Below are 16,868 nucleotides of genomic sequence, written 5' to 3'. Positions count from 1 at the left end.
TTAATCGACTATAAACAAACGATCGTTATTTCTAAAAATTGGGCATTTCCTTTGTTTATACTACTACTCTCATACAATTCCATATCATTCCCAGCATTTTTTAATCATCGCCATATCGTTAATCGTGTGGTTAAATCTTTGGCTCGATTTCCCGTAATCATCTCTCTCTCTATGCTCTTTCATGTTCTATAGGTCATTTATAACATATTTATATCATCAACGTATTCATTTCCGTTTCCACTTGACACCTAATCGTCCATTTAATGACCCGTTTGTTGTACTCTTCTACAATCGTAAATCTTAACTCAATAATACTTCAAATGTAAAAAGTTCATGAGACTTACCTTAGATGATGAAGGAATAGGCCTTGGATGACAATTTCTCTATTAACTCTCTTGAAATTTCTTGGGTTGAATGACTTTGATGAAGTTTAACTTCCTTCAATCTATTTCTAGTTGATGATCTTTGATTTCTCTTGTTTTCTCATGGATGAAGTGTTTGGAACACTCTGAGGTTTCTTGAATGGAGGAGGGAATGAAGATGAAAATGAAAATGAAATGAAATAGGTCCTTTATATTTAACTGCTGGTCATAATTTCTTTGTTGGACCGTATATTTAGTCCGGTGACTTAAGTCGTTACGACTGAATACTGCAGTACATGCGTCTGACCGATGGAACATACGGCGATTGCGGCGTTGTTTACCCGTGTTGCTTCGTCGACTCGTTTGATCTCCGATTTGTGGAACTTAATTCATTGATACCATCTCTTATAACTGTTACCGATGCTTTTGAATACACATACATATGACTTCTCTTAACAACTTCTTTTTCTTCATGCTTAGAATGCCTTTGGAAATCTAATTAGGATCATCAAACACTATTGTTTACTTGTCTAACCTCGTATACTTCAATGTCAGGTGTAATTTCATTCTTCACTTGTGACTTTAAAGACGTGTTCACAAAAGAAAAAGAAAAAAAACAGTGGGCTTGATGGCTATAAATATTCAATTGATGTGTGAGACATATAATTAATCTCCAAATTAGCCAGTGAAAGATAATGAGTCATGTGAAACTTAATTTAAAAGCGAGATTGTTGGGTGTGTGTGTGTGAATAAATCGCACATTGTTAACTGAATAAGCTACTTATAAGGTATCAGATACTCTTAATAGTGTGAAATCTTTCGGGAAAAAAAATCGTGAAAACTTCGTCCAAAGCGTATAATATAACCATCATTTTGAGATTATCTTTGAGCTATTTTACCTCAACAATTTAAAGATAATATAATTCAGAAAAGGTCTACTATCACATATTTTCTCTTTATAAAAGGATAAAAATGTACATTTTAGTTAATTAAAGTTTAGATATGTTTAGCCAAATACTATAAGGACCAAAATCAATTTTTTTTTTTTTTTTTTTTTGATAATGGAAGCACCAAAAGTGAAATTATTCCGAAAGCAAAAGAAAAGAAACAGGGTTTAAAAGGAAAAATCGAAAGAAAAAAATATCTATATGAAACGGCTTTTTTTGTAATCGTGTGGTCTTTGGCTGAAATCTCTCTCTCTCTATCTCTAGATTATCTCCTCACTTCCATTGGCTTATCCTCCTCGCTTCTTGAGTGCTCCCTAATTTCTCTATTAAATTCTGCCTGTAATAATCGCAGCTTTGATTCCTTCACTCGCTGCGATTATGTTTATATATCTGCTGCATCTTTGTGTTTCTAGACGAACGAGTTTTTGTCGTGGTTGGTTTGATTTTTCTTAATTCATATCTCTACACTGTTACCGATGCTTTTGAATACACATGGCTTCTGCTACTTCAATGTCAGGTAATTTCATTTCATTCTGCCAAAATGGCATGTGAATCAATAAATACATACATACATACACACACCTTAATTTCGAATTAGTCGCTCTCAGGCTATTTAAGTTATGTAAGTCTATTCAGCTAAATGATTTGTGTTGCAAGGAAAAATTAGAGGTTTTCTATTTATTAAAATTACACGTGGAAAACAGTGGAGCTATGTTTTTGAATTTTATTTCATTGTGCGTGAATGGCGTGTTAATCAATTGATACATACACCTTAATTGCGAATTGCGAATTAGTCGCGCTTAGGATGTTTAAGTTATGTAAGTCTACTTCATTCGTTTCATTCAGCTAAATGATTTGTATTCCAAAGCAAATTAGAGGTTTTATGTAACTGGAGGTTAACTAAATTTTTACTAAAATTAATCGTGGAGCTAACGTGAATGATGTGTGAACCTTTCATTTTATTTCAATGTGCAAAAATGGTGTGTTAATCAATTGATACATGCACTTTAATTGCGAATTCGTCGCGCTCAGGATATTTAAATTATGCAAGTCTATCCATTTGTTTTCATTCAACTGTTAAATGATTTGTATTGCAAAGCAAATTGGAGATTTTATGTATACTGAAATTACTCGTGGCGAACAGTGGAGCTAATGTGAATGATGCGTGGATCGTTTATTTTATTTTTTCATTTATGCAGTTTCTATCGAGGGTATGAGTATACGTAAGTCTACTCCATTCGTTTCATTCCACTACTAAATAAGTTGTATAAAGCAAATGGAGGTTTTCTGTAACTGGAGGTTCACTGAATCTACTAAAATTACTTTTGGCAGACAGTGGAGCTAACGTGAATGATGAGTGAACCGTTTATTTTATTTTTTCAATTGTGCAGTTTCTATCGAATGTGTGAATATATGTAATTCTTGGAAAGGAGATGTGAGTGGAAGACTTGACTGCAGTGTGCTATCTTGTGCCTCGAAGGCGCCAAGGGCCTTGACTGGGTCCCTTGCCAGCACAACTCATCCTTCTCAGTGTTCTTCTACTCCTTGTGGGCGATATGGAAGAAGAGATCGTCTCCGCCGATGTGTAAGTTTACTCACCTCTCAACTTACACTACGAAATTAATCGCATTTAGTGAAAATAAATTTGAGTCCACACAACTTTGTGTTAGTTAAGCTTTTAGGTTCAGAGGCTTTGCTGCCTTGCACTTTACTAGAACTTGTCGGTCATTCACGTTTTTCCTGTGAAGTAACTTGTTCGTGATTGCTATGGATTGGTCTCTTTTAATTTTTGCTTGTGTTTATGGTTAGATTATTAGTCTTTACTAGATGAATGTGAAGGAAATTTGGTGGTCACTGCAGCAGATTGCATTCATTTATCAGTGAATAATCTTTGTGCAATAATTTGGTTCTTTATATTGCGTAACGTGATCTATGTAACATGTGGAGGAATCTGAGATTCCAATTCAAAACTTTTGAGGCATTAAATACAGTTACACAAGATTTATATAAACTCACTTGAATGCCTTTGATACCCGTTGTGGAACGTTTCTATATAGCTCCACATCTTTGCACATGTGACTCAATTCTGGGTTCACGTGTGAACATGTGGAGGAATCGGAGATACCAATTCAAAGCTTTAAGGCAATGGATGGAGTTGCACAAGATTTATATAAACTCACTTGAATGCCTTTGATACCCAATGTGGGACGTTTTTATATAGCTCAACATTTTTCCACATGTGACTCAATTCTGGCATCACATGTAGACTTGAATTTGGACTTACTAATGTAAGATGAACTTGGTTGAGTTCGAGATCGCATGAAAGATTTTGAGCATCTAATTCGAAGCCTTAAGCCAATGAGTTGAGTAGTTCAAAATCTTTACACCTTTGGATGTCTTCAAATTCCCGGTGTGGACATTTTTTTATAACTCAGTAGAATAGTTTATAGTCTCATTAGAATATATATAGATTACGTATAGGAATCGGTAAAAGTTTATGCCGACACCCGTTGAATCAAATTTGTGATAGATTTTGGATTATGCACTCATTTGTTTTTAGTGCAGCCACTTTTTTTTTTTTCCGTTTAAACGTAGCTAGGCTTGATGAATGAGGTAAAAGGTGGTAAAGTTTGTCGTGATAAGAAAAAAGAAAAAGTTGTCATGATGTCCCACTAAAAAGTAAAAAGAATTAGTATCTTGAAAATTTCCTTTGTTGGTTATAAAATTTAGTGGACGTTAATAGAGTGGCTTGGACCCTAACCAAATTGGAATTGAGGTGTAATTGATTTATTTATAAGAATTTCAAAGTTTACTGAACATACAACATCTGCTCTTCTTCAATACTTACGCCTAACATAGCCTAGTGCTAAATGTTATAGACATTCATAAAGTAATGTGTTAGAAAAATAAAGAGGAGTATACTGTGGCAAATACATAGATAGGCCTTTTGATTTTTGGACCCTATCAAGTTTCCCAAAATCCTGTTCTCCAGAGGTGAGTCAAGGACTCAACGAGAATGAGTTTAAGCTTGACCCAAATAGACATGTATATTTTTTGTGAGCATGTGTAATTATATGTGTATATTCTGAGAAGTTACGCATAAAGGATTATAGTTAATTTTCTTGAGAAGCAATTATTATATGCATCACAATCTGTTACCTTACTAGCTTTTACTTGTGGCAGAGATGTTATACTTCTGATATGGATGCTCGCTACCCTGTTGAAGCTCTGCGAGGATTCCCTGGCTCAACGCTTCTACTATCTGCTTCTAGCAAAACGAAATTGTGTTGCTCTTTATCATTTTCTTCAGAGTCATATGTAGAGACATCTCCTGAGAGTTTGTGGGAGGTTTGTGCTCCTCTAGCTATAGATCATCTCTGATTCCTGGCATCATCGACAAAGCTTGGCTAAATCTACTCTCTGTCATGATGGAAAGAACATGAATTGTGATTAACAGTTGCTTTTTTGGAAATTGGGAAGCACTAAGCACTAGAATTTACCAGTTGTAAATAAGCAAAATTTCTCTGAAAGCAAAGAAAATGGGAAAGTTTAAACTGCCAGATGTTCTAACTAGAAGTAGAAAGCCCGAGCAACTCTCAGAACGTCTAATTGCATTATAATGATTGTTCTTTTCCCACAGATAAAACTTTCATTTCTTTCGATGTTGAATCTAAAGCATGTGCTGTCTTTAATGTGCATGTCTTTATGGTCATTTGCTAATCAAGTGTATGCTCCGTTAGTGTCTTGCTAATATCAGTTATCTGTCTCGCAGGATCTTAAACCTACTATTTCATATCTCTCTTGCAAGGAATTGGAGTTGGTTCGCAAGGCTTTGAATGTAAGTATATTCCCATATCATCAACATTCAACATAATTGATCTTCACTTCGGCTTTGAATTCCTTCCTCCTCCTTTTCATCCTTGGCAAGATAAGCATCTGTTAACAAATACTTGGCATGCCATAATATCCATCTAGTTCACTATATTGGAAAAAAAGAGTCTTATATACTGACCATTATTACAGCTTGCTTTTGAGGCACACGATGGTCAAAAGCGTCGTAGTGGAGAGCCCTTTATTATTCACCCAGTTGCAGTTGCACAGATCCTTGGACAGCTTGTAAGTTGTATGGAACTATTGCACTTTCCTGGCTAGGGAGGGATCAACTGACTTTGATTTATTTATTTATTTTTTTTTTATTTTTTTTTGAGGAATTGGATTGGGAGTCAGTTGCTGCTGGGTTATTACATGATACTGTAGAAGACACAGATGTAGTTACTTTTGAGAGAATAGAGAAGGAATTTGGTGCAACAGTTCGCCGTATTGTTGAAGGGGAGACTAAGGTAGTTCCTCAGAAGATATAGTTATCATAGAATCTTCTTCTTTCCATTTTTTTTTTTTTGGATTGATTTGTTTGTGTAGGTAAAAAATTAAAACAATTTTGTTGATTTGATTCGAATGGGATTGATGTGTTAGGTATCCAAGCTGGGAAAGATTAAGTGCAAGGATGAAATCCATGTACAGGATGTCAAAGCTGATGACCTTAGGCAGATGTTTCTTTCCATGACGGAGGAGGTAATGCCTCTACTTACTTGCACGGATTTTGTTACTTTCTTCACAATCCCTTATCTAAAGTATTTCTGTTTCAGGTCCGTGTTATAATTGTCAAATTAGCTGATAGATTACATAACATGCGCACTCTCTCACATATGCCTCCACATAAGCAGGTACGTAAATTTTAATTTATTTTTGTGGCTGTTTCCATTGAATCTCTAACAATCTTGCTGTTCTATGTCCCCCCCAGTCTGGAATCGCAACAGAGACGCTGCAGGTTTTTGCTCCTTTGGCGAAACTGCTTGGAATATACCAAATCAAGGTTTCTCTTTAGCTTCTTCAAGACTCTAAAGTGCTTTGACATGCCTAGATATGTCCCTAATTGATTTTTTCATTTTTTCTTCCCTTCCCCCCAGTGACTGGTTGTGTGGCCTTCAGAACAGTATAGTTGTTAGTGTTTATGGAAGATCTCATTTTCTTAATCCTTTTCCTGGATTTGCTTAATGCCTTAATGATAATAATAGTCATACATTTTATTAGTGACATGTGATTATGATCTGCAAAGAGACATGATGCAGCTAGTAGCCTCACTTTATCTATTTTTGTCATCTAATAGCCTGCTTTATCTTAGATAGAATGTGTTTTTCTTTTGCCTGGTGAGAGAGTTTTGGGGCTGGGTGAGGTACTTTCTTTGGAAGTTAAATAGGCTTTGAAATTTTGGGTATAGACTCGCGCTTGTTTCATTATGTAGGGTTTCTTTTCCTCTAACTTATGATTTTATATCGCTTCCTTTGATGAACTTTTGACTTCTCATCATGCAGTCAGAGCTTGAAAATTTAGCATTTATGTATACAAATGCTCAAGACTATGCCAGGGTGCAGCGAAGAATTGCAGAACTTTATAAAGATCATGAAAAGGAACTCGACGAGGTACCTATCTGTCACCCTTCTGAAATTTAATTATTATAGTTACTCAGAAAATCTGTCGTCCTACCATCCACGCTACGACATGCAACTTTTACTTATAAGCTGAGAATACTATCTGTTATCACTGTGGTGTTTCTGGCAACTCTTGTGTAGTCATCAGTTCATCTCCTTCTAATTGTGTGGTTTCTTTCCTTAGGCCAAAAGAATATTGATGAAAAAAATAGAGGAAGACCAATTCCTAGACCTTGTGACGGTGAAGACGGAAATTCAATCAATATGCAAGGAACCTTACAGGTGCACATATGCCTATTTCCTGCTACTAATTTCATATTTAGTTTGGTGTTTATTGCCATCCCTGGCATTCTTACAGTATTCTTTTTCTTTCTATAATCTCTTTATTTGATAGTATTTTTTTACTCGTGGGTTGTCACATCCTCAAAGGAAAGAGTGAAATTCTACCTATGCTTAATGCCTACCTAATAAGTTGCTCTGCCGTCTGATAAAAAATATTTGCTCTATCATCCGGTTCACTGGTTGTGGACCCACAAGTCTTTGTCTCCAATTTCTTTCCAAATCTAATGACGCCAAGTATGGCATGTTTCTGCAATATTTTTCAGATCATAGTGAACTTTTTCAATTTCTTGAATCCTTTTCTGTGTTTAAAGTTTCTATAGTAGAATTGCGTAGCTCTGTCCAGCTCATTTCAAACTTAGGCATGGGCTTTGGTTTCTAGTGCGCATTTTCCAAAGCAGAGCTATTGAAGAAGTGTCCGGTTCTTCTGGTTCTAAATTTTATTTTTGTAATTCATACTAGAAATGTGTCCCCGTTAGTAACATTCGTATACATAAACATATTATTGTCGCGCGAATACATAGTCGGCCTCCTAAACTCGACAAAAAATTTCGCTGGGCACTGTAAGGCTTGTACCAATTGGCACCCGCTCTCAAGACAAATTGTGCCTATTAAACCCTCGTTACTAGCTAGTAACAAAAACACAACGTGACCCACAAGGGTGGCTTAGTTAGTTGAGCATAGGGCTTTTATAATGAAGGTCTCAGGTTCGAAACCCCCTGCCTATGACAGCAGGGGATTTGCCTTCTGGGTCGAGCTCGTCGCACGGGGCTTGCCTAGTGCGGGTTATCTCTCCTGTGTGGTTTGCGAGCTATTGCACAGGAGCTGGGTTTACCCTGTGCGCACCCGAAGGGTTAAAAAAAATTAAAAAAAATAAAGCACAACGTGTGAACTGCTGCACGCAAATTGACTTGGCAACACTAATGAAGCAAAAAAAGTTGGCTTTTGAGTCTGAAAAAGGGTTTTAAGCAAAAAAGAAAAAGTAACCCCAATGTTCCCTTCTCAATTGCATTTTCCAGGAACTCCCCTGCTGCCAACCGTGGTCGCTCGTAGTGACAGTTCTCTGAGACTGACTTCTTTAGCTCCTGTTGAAAACCATTTCTCCTTTCCTGAGTGATTGAGATGAGCTCGAAAAATAAATGAATTGAGAGGTCTTAAACAGCTGAGTCCATCAGTTCATGAGGTGTAACAGAAGCAAACTTTTTGGAGTTGGAGAGGAGAGAGGCAAGACAATGGAGAGAAAAGGGCGAACAGATTCCCCCAGTTTCTACTTTCAGATGGCCCAACAAACCCCCCCCCCCCACACACACACACAAAAAAAAAAAAAGAAAAAAAAAAAAAAAAAAACCGAATTCATTTTCCCTTTTCCAGCTTCCCAACTGCGGTCATAGCCCCCAACACACAGCGTTCACCACCCGTTGTAGACCCACCGTATTTTTATATGGTCTCTTATTCAAATTTGAGAAAGCTTATATGGAAAAGTCGAGGTCTGATTCAAATTTGAGAAATGAAAGCTTGGGAAAATTCAAGAACCGTGGCCACTTGTTCCTCTGCCATGAATCTTCTAAACTAAGCTGGATAATTCCGAGAAAAAGTTTAGGAAAAGTTAAAGAAAGAAAAAGCAAAGTTTTGTGCTTTCGGTGTAAGATAGCAGACTTTCACATGACCTAAGAAGAATCTCTTTTGGATGTGGTGGCGGAGTGGTGGCAGGAGAGAGCCTAGGGTGGATATGGTGGTGGGGAGAGAAGGAGAAAGAAATTATGCTGTTCACGCGCTTTATTTGTAGTGAGATTTAAGCTCTGTGTCATCTGTCATGTCATCGAGTTGTCGGAATGGACACAATTTAGTTTGAATTCAGGTGTACAATAGGGACAAGCCTCGGTTGAGGTGCCTAAGTGAAAATTGCTGACAAGTTCAGGGAGCCTTTTATGTATTCTGCCTCATTGTTGTGATGTTGAATTTTGCCTAATCAGTTTTGTTGATTTTTATCTGCAGCATCTATAAAGCAATACTCAAATCTAAGAGCTCAATAAACGAAGTAAACCAAATTGCACAGGTCTTCTTTTGTTAGAAGCTTGATAAATTTGATAGAAAATGTTGCTTTATGTCTAATGTTATGTGTTGACTTGATATGTTTGGATTTACAGCTTCGAATTATCATAAAACCAAAGCCTTGTGTTGGAGTTAGGCCCCTTTGCAGTGCACAGCAGGTAACATATTATGACGCAGATACAGCTTTCTTTTGAAGTTGAATTCTTTGTTTGGTTTCACAAAACTTCTAAGGTTGTTTCTTTTTTATTGGTAAAACTTCTAAGGTTGTCTATGACATATATTATTCAAAGTTCAAGGGGCTTACAATTTGGAAAACTTGTGTACAACTGACCATACAACTTGTATTTCCCAAAATTAAGAGAAAAGGGGGGTAATGTTGGTATACTATTTTGTTCGTGGAAATAGGGCATTCATTGGATATGTTACCTTGTTATCATGCATTTGGTTTGTAATAAGATTGCATAGTAATGTATTGTAATTCATATACGTTGGTACCCAAGTGTTATTACTTTGGACATTGAGCAGAAACAATTGCTGCGCAATGCACCAAATTCATATAATTTTCTTAATTAATAGCTAAATTTGCAACTCTTTCTGTAAGATGTCTCTAACGTATTTTTCCTCTGTAGATATGCTATCATGTGCTTGGACTAGTACATGGAATTTGGACACCTATCCCTCGTGCTGTAAGTGTTGGATAATTTATCTCCATCCCTTTTGTTTGTCATATGCTAATGGACTTCTATCGCTCTATCTGTAACATTTTGCAACAGATGAAAGACTACATTGCCACCCCAAAGCCTAATGGCTATCAAAGTCTTCACACGACAGTGATTCCATTTCTGTATGAGAGCATGTTTCGTTTGGAAGTTCAGGTACACTTATGGCACCCCCAGAACTAATGAACAATAAAGAAATCAGTTAGTCCATCTATACCAATATGCATGACCTACCTATTTTGAAATGTACCAAAATGTATGGCACCATTCTATTTCTACACAATTTCAATAATTCAAACACATTGAACTCTTCAAATTTTAAACTTTCCTTTGATGTTTCTCTATCAAACTAACTTTTCAGCCATTATTTCAATATTTATTTTACTATGAGTGGGGAATATGTATATCCTGGTGATGTATTTCTAAAAAAATGAAAATAAAATGTTGAACTGTCTTTGACATTTTTCAACATCTTTGACATTTCACTTTCTGATATTAAGAATTTGCCGCTGGTTTATTGACAAGTCAGCATTTATTTGTTTCTGATTATTTTCTAGCAACCTGATTATACTTGCGTAATGTTTGGCAGATAAGAACTGAAGAGATGGACCTCATAGCCGAGAGAGGCATTGCTGCACATTACAGTGGGAAAGGTTTTGTAAATGGTTTAGTTGGTCATGTTATAACCAATGGTAGAAGTTCACGAGGGAAAATAGTCTGCCTTAACAATGCTAATATTGCTCTCAGGGTATAAAGTATATTGCTTTTGCTTAACTGTCTATTGCCTTAATAGCTGTGTGGGCTTCTATTATAGGGAAAAGTTTCTTTTCTGGTGTAGATTGGCTGGCTGAATGCAATCAGGGAGTGGCAAGAAGAGTTTGTTGGAAACATGAGTTCTAGGGAATTTGTGGACACTATTACCAGAGATCTGTTGGGCAGTCGTGTCTTTGTCTTTACACCCGGAGGAGAGGTAAATTCTGGTTTTTCTACTCAATTTGTTCCCTTTTTTGAGTCCTGTTACATCATCACTATACCACTTTGCTATTTGCAGATAAAACATCTCCCAAATGGGGCTACTGTCATTGATTACGCGTATATGATACACACTGAAATTGGCAATAAAATGGTGGCTGCAAAGGTTTCAATCTTGTTACTATAGTTTTTTCACAGTATCAGCTTGATAATACTGTTTTCAATAAATTCTCACCTTATCAAAAAAATTAAAAAATCTTGTTACTATAGGTTTAAATGCTTCATAAATCTGGATGTGATTGCAGCATCTTCTGTTTGCAGGTGAACGGTAATCTTGTCAATCCAGTGCATGTACTTGCAAACGCAGAAGTTGTAGAGATTATCACCTACAGTGTAAGTTGCTCTGAATTCCCTACCTTCTTTTGCCTATGTTCTCTATCTTTTTCCTCTTCCTTTTATGGGCAGCCTGGGGCTTGTTACATTTTTCATTGTTTTTGTCTTGCTGAGACGTTAAATCATGTCTTATGTGTTGTAATTCTGAAAATTATAGATTTGTCTTGCTGAGATATTAAATAATGTTTTATGTGTTGTAATTCTGAAAATCATAGATATCAACTAAACCTTAAGAGTTTAAGCTATTATGAATGAAAGGAAAAGCAAATTCTTGTGGTTTTTTGATGCTTCTAATCACAACCTTGTGCAGATAAAGGTCAGCTGTTTTTAATATGTAGGCATGCATCTTTTTTGGTTTCCTCTGTCTTCTTAATTTTTCAGTTCTTGGACCTCCCCTTTTATGCTAATGGCATATAAACTGGTCATTCTTTAATAATGTATGATTGGCAAGGGAGGGATAGTCTAGTAGCACAAGCCTCCACCTCCAATCAAAAGATAGGGAGTCTGAGTCACCAAGGGAGTGAGGTGGAAGTGGGCTCCTGGGCAGGGGTTTTTTGAGCTCTCTCTTTTTTTTTTTTTTTTTGGGGGGGGGGGGTGAGGTGAGGTGGGATTTACCAAATTTTAAAATAATTCTGTGATATTCATTTTATTAATGCATGTAATATACCAAATGGATTGTAAATAGGACCATCAAACACTTGTTTCCAACAAGGCATAGCTTATCTTTTAGTCTGAAACTGATTTGTTGTAGCTAGCCTTAAGTTGTTGGATTTTTGTGCCATCGAGTTGTTTTAAATTAAAAAATGGTTATTGCGCTTCTATCATTTAATCAGTGCATGTATTACACCAAATGGATAGTAAATATTAGGGAAAAGACATGTTTTAACCCCTGAACTTGGCACGAAAACTCACTTTAGCAACTAAACTTAACTTCTATTTATTTACCCCCTTTAACAACTTACGTTTCAATTGTTTTCCACCCCAAATTTTTAAAAAAAAAATAATTAAGAGAGTGAAAAACAAAAAAGTGATATATATATATATTATTATAAATTAAAAATAAAAATAAAAATAAAAATCATCACCATCTTCTTCACAATCCCCCTCCCACTCCACAACTCCACCCAACATCTTCTTCCCACTCCACAGCCCCGCCCCCAGCTGTTTTTCTTCCCACTCCACAGCCCCTCCCCCGCCACAGCCCCCCAGCTGCTTTTTCTCTTTTTTCTAAACCCCCCCCCCCGGGTCCTCTTACCCACCACTGTCACCTCCACCACCACCACGAAATTTTTTTCTTTAGTGAAGGGCAGTCCGTGCAATTTCTTTAGTGAAGTTGTTATTCCAAGCTTACTTAGAAGTACATAAAAGATAATAATTCATTGAATGGAAATTATAAAAAATTTCATGAACTGCTTTGACTTTAGAATTAAGCACATCATTAGCTAATTCCAACAGAAGAGGAATATTAGCCGCCATCTGTTGTGCTTCTCCTTCCGATTATGTTTTAGTTATCTTTTAGGCTTGTGAGTAGAATATGTTTCACCATTTTTTTGGTTTCTTGATTTTGATTTTGATTTTGATTTTCTTTCAAAAATAAAGTTACGGAAGAAATGGGTTTGCTAATAATGGTGGTGGAAGAAATGGGTTTGCTAGAAATGGTGATGGTTGTGGATGTGGGTATTTTGATTTTCTTTCAAAAAATAAAGTTATGGTAGAAATGGGTTTACTAATAATGGTGGTGGAAGAAATGGTTTTGCTAGAAATAATGGTGGTTGTGGATGTGGGTTAAAGATGGTGGTGGTGATTTTTTTTCTTTTAATTTGATGAAATTTGGTGGGGAGATGATGGTGGTGGTGGGTGTGGATGTGGGTTAAAGATGATGGTGATGATTTTTTTTTTTAAGGGCAGTTCGTCCAATTTTTGCTGCGGCGACGTCGGCGGCGGCATGGTGGTTGATAAAAGTTGGGTGAGGATGAGGAGAAAGAAGAAGAAAGAGAAAGAAAAAAATAATAAAAGAAAAACAAAAAATGATGTGTTGGTAATTTTGACATGGCAATGATGTGGCAACGACGTGGCAATGATGTGGCATTGACGTGGCAATGATGTGGCATTGACGTGGCAGGTGACGTCAGTGTAATACACCTCCCATTGTGAGAGTGGTATTATTTTTTGGGGTGGAAAACAATTGAAACGTAAGTTGTTAAGGGGGGTAAATAAATAGAAGTTAAGTTTAGTTGCTAAAGTGAGTTTTCGTGCCAAGTTCAGGGGTTAAAACATGTCTTTTCTCTAAATATTACCATCAAACACTTATTTTCAACACAAGTCATAGCTTATCTCTTACTCTGAAACTGATTTTTTGTGGCTAACCTCAAGTTGTTGGATTTTTGTGCCATCGAGCTGTTATAAATTTAAACAACTGATTACCTATCAAAAAATAAAATTAAAAGATGGGAGTGTGGATCAATATACAGGTGTAGGTTGCCATCATTCGTTTCTTCCTGTAAGCTCTGTAAAATGCTAAAATTTACTCGATGGACTCAAGTAATTAGTTCCTCATGCTGGTAATCTACAAGCATCTGGTTATTTTTCTTTGTTCAGGGTCTCTCCAGCAAGTCTGCTTTCGAGAGACATAAACAGTGGCTTCAACATGCAAAAACTCGTAGTGCCCGGCACAAGATTATGAAAGTAGGTGTCTCTGGCTCTCTGCAGAGTTAGAATGGAAATTTATTATGTACTGCTACTACAATGACAAGTTAACTAATGTGGCTCATTTTTTGTTTAGTTTTTGAGAGAGCAAGCTGCACTATCAGCATCTGAAATAACCGTGGATTCAGTAAAGGAATTTGCTTCTGAGTCTGAAGGAGACAGCACAGTGGAGGAATTAGCAGATTACTCTAAGGGAACCAAACATTCATGGGAGAAAATCCTCAAGAATGTTATGGAGATATCATCTGCAAAGATGAACAGTGAAGATATTTTCCAACTCCGCAGCGCTAGTATTCAAATGCCCAAGGTAAACGGGAAACATAATAAGTGCATGCAGCATATGAGTTTGAAGGCCACAGGGGAGACATTGTCACAAGGAAATGGTGTTGGAGAAATGATACTTGCTAACATACCAAGGTACAGGGAAATTTTGCCGGGGTTGGACGGCTGGCTGGCTAGCAAAGTCGCAACTTGGCATAACCTCGAAGGGCACTCTGTTCAGTGGTTTTGTGTTGTCAGCATAGATCGAAAAGGTAATGTTTGGGAGAGGCTAACTAGTGCATATGGGCATCAAACTGGATAAGGCATCACTGGTCATCTATATTTGATACATTTGCGAACTTTGCTATGTATTGAGGGTTCTATCGTAGTCATTTGAAAAATTATTACCACTAGCACTGCAAGTATTTGTCTTTTACTTTTGCTTTAGGCATTTGGTAGCCTAAACCTACTTGCCCAACAAATCTCTCGGACAAGGTAGGCACACTAAAGGGGGTTTTTGGGGGGAGGGTGAACATCTCCCAACCAAAAGGTTCTAACATTCCCGGGGCTCGAAGCCGAGGCTTTTAGTTAAGGCTGGAAAGATCTTACCTACTACACCACATCCCTTGTGAGAGAGAGGTTTGTCTGAATTACGTGTTTAGTTTGACTACCTTGAAGGAGCAAGTATTTTCAAGTTCAAAAGAATGACGTGTTTAAAAGTTTGAATGGAGGTGTGTGAGTGTGTGTCGGGGTTTCGAGGTGGTAAATTTACCTTTTAGTTGTGAATTACAGCTTAGCTGCTGAATTTTCTTTTTCTTTTTGATGTATTTTGTATCGTTCCAACTCCCTCAATTCCAGTTTGTTAACCTCATATATTCATTCACACGTGAACAGTATCTATGACCTGGTATTCCTTGAGTAATAGAAATTTAATATCTGGCCAATTTCTTTCATGGTTTATTACTTGTCATGGCTGAAATTTCAACCATGATAATTCATTAGGTATGATGGCGGATATTACTTCAGCATTGGCAGCTGTAGGCGTCAAGATATGTTCTTGTACGGTGAGTTGGAACATTTATGACATCATTTTTCGTTTAAGCTTAAACTCCTGAGCTATGCATATTGATAATCAATATTTTAATATGGTCTGGGTGGACTGTGAAGCTGTCAGCAGTTGACATCTGAACCTAGCTTGCGTTTATGCAAATTTTCCCTATTTGTTTTAAATTTAATAGCTGAATCTTGATTCAGCAGGAACTAGACATCTTTATTAGCTAGCTTAATTAGGCAGTTTGTGTTGAAATAGGTGACACTGTTAACTCTTTGATTTTTTTACTACTTCAGCAGAAGCTAACAAGTGAACTGTGTTGAATGAGGATATTGCAAGCTTAAGTTAGTCAATCAGATCTAATACCTGCATTCCGATGCAGTGAGAGATCATAGCTTTTTTTGATATGCTGATAGAGAAAGTAAGAAGAAGATGAATGTCATACCTGGTGTGATTGAAAACATGTTAGGAGGGAAGGAAATGGGTAGGATAGTACTCGGATATCCGAAGTTTAAAAGAACAGTGTTTTGAGCATTCATTGTGAAAATGGTGGGGGAGAAAAGCAAACTCGTGCTCAACTGTTACGAGGAGAGGACTAAAACAATTCTCATCTCTTTTTATGCTGTGCAGCCTATCTATTAAATTCCATTCCTCTTTTGGGAAATTACCTTTTGAATATTTATCCGAAAAAATGTGCAGAGCTCTAAGCAATTAAATTGTGATATTCTCCTTCTGTTTCAATTATGTGAAACTTTTCAATTGTGAGGTGATCGGATAGTTACTTCAAAAAACTGCAGGCAGAAACGGATAGAGGGAAGGGAATGGGTGTCACGGTATTTCATATTGAAGCCAACCTAGAGAGCTTGGTATGTCTTCTGAACATTCTTCAATAAACATTTCTTTCTATTTATGTGCTATGTTATGAATTCTCAGCTCCCGCAGGTTGGTGCATGTTCAAGGATCGACACGATCCTAGGTGTTTTGGGATGGTCCACGGGCTGCAGTTGGTCAGAGAACAAACAGTTTCTAGAATGCTAGTTTAGTGTGTCCTGGTGGAGTACTTGCCCAGCTGTTGAAAGCTTGGGGAAGAAAGTTTTGTCCAGTGAAACCTGAATTTTTTTTCTCATTTCTGAGTTATCTTCTAGTTGGCATCAATTGTTTTTTCCCTTTCTCCAATCCTCTTGACAACTATAGAAGCAAACAATATTAGGTATGGTGTCAGGCGACTGTATATAAAGGCAGAGTAGCGACCAGTTATACTTGTAAAGGAATTTTCAACTATACGAACTCCAACAAATGTTAACAGTCTATACAAAATGTATTAAAGATCCTCGATCTTTTCTTTTTCTCGCATGTATTTGTAATGTGGTATAGATTTGACGCAATCTCACCGATCTCATCTCCTCCGCGCCCCGACCCCTCCCCCCCAACCCCACCCACAATAATAAAAAAACTCCAACAGAAAATGTGAGAGTGCAGGCCTTGCCGTTGGCTATGTGTGTGTATGTTAGGTTTGCATCAATTGTCACGACGAAGCTGTGAGTACAGTATAAAATTTGGATCTATTTGTGCCTTCA

General features: G+C 37.0%; 1 protein-coding gene across 1 annotated transcript; it reads left to right on the top strand.

The window, feature by feature from the left end:
* The first annotated feature begins 1,522 nt into the window (after positions 1–1,522).
* On the top strand, positions 1,523–16,637 carry LOC132048841 (putative GTP diphosphokinase RSH1, chloroplastic). The gene is made up of 24 exons (XM_059439529.1): positions 1,523–1,826; positions 2,701–2,894; positions 4,493–4,657; positions 5,082–5,147; positions 5,333–5,425; positions 5,518–5,649; positions 5,783–5,881; positions 5,956–6,033; positions 6,111–6,182; positions 6,682–6,789; positions 6,983–7,080; positions 9,133–9,193; positions 9,285–9,347; positions 9,819–9,875; positions 9,963–10,064; positions 10,498–10,656; positions 10,747–10,878; positions 10,960–11,046; positions 11,202–11,273; positions 13,872–13,958; positions 14,056–14,512; positions 15,243–15,304; positions 16,089–16,157; positions 16,234–16,637. The coding sequence occupies exons 1-24, from the start codon at positions 1,802–1,804 to the stop codon at positions 16,327–16,329; spliced, it is 2,634 nt and encodes an 877-aa protein (XP_059295512.1). The 5' UTR covers positions 1,523–1,801; the 3' UTR covers positions 16,330–16,637.
* Positions 16,638–16,868: the final 231 nt, after the last annotated feature.

The sequence above is a fragment of the Lycium ferocissimum genome, chromosome 1 (genome assembly GCF_029784015.1).
Source record: "Lycium ferocissimum isolate CSIRO_LF1 chromosome 1, AGI_CSIRO_Lferr_CH_V1, whole genome shotgun sequence".
NCBI classification, from domain to species: Eukaryota; Viridiplantae; Streptophyta; class Magnoliopsida; order Solanales; family Solanaceae; genus Lycium; species Lycium ferocissimum.
Note: the sequence above shows the minus strand (reverse complement) of the source record. Positions and strands in the feature narration are given on the sequence as shown.

Bases quoted from the DNA above. Each gene is read 5' to 3' on its own strand.
- LOC132048841 (XM_059439529.1), top strand. From the start codon at position 1,802: ATGGCTTCTGCTACTTCAATGTCAG. The intron at 11,047-11,201 runs GTTTCAATCTTG...TTCTGTTTGCAG, and splicing joins ATAAAATGGTGGCTGCAAAG to GTGAACGGTAATCTTGTCAA. The intron at 15,305-16,088 runs GTGAGTTGGAAC...AAAAAACTGCAG, and splicing joins TCAAGATATGTTCTTGTACG to GCAGAAACGGATAGAGGGAA.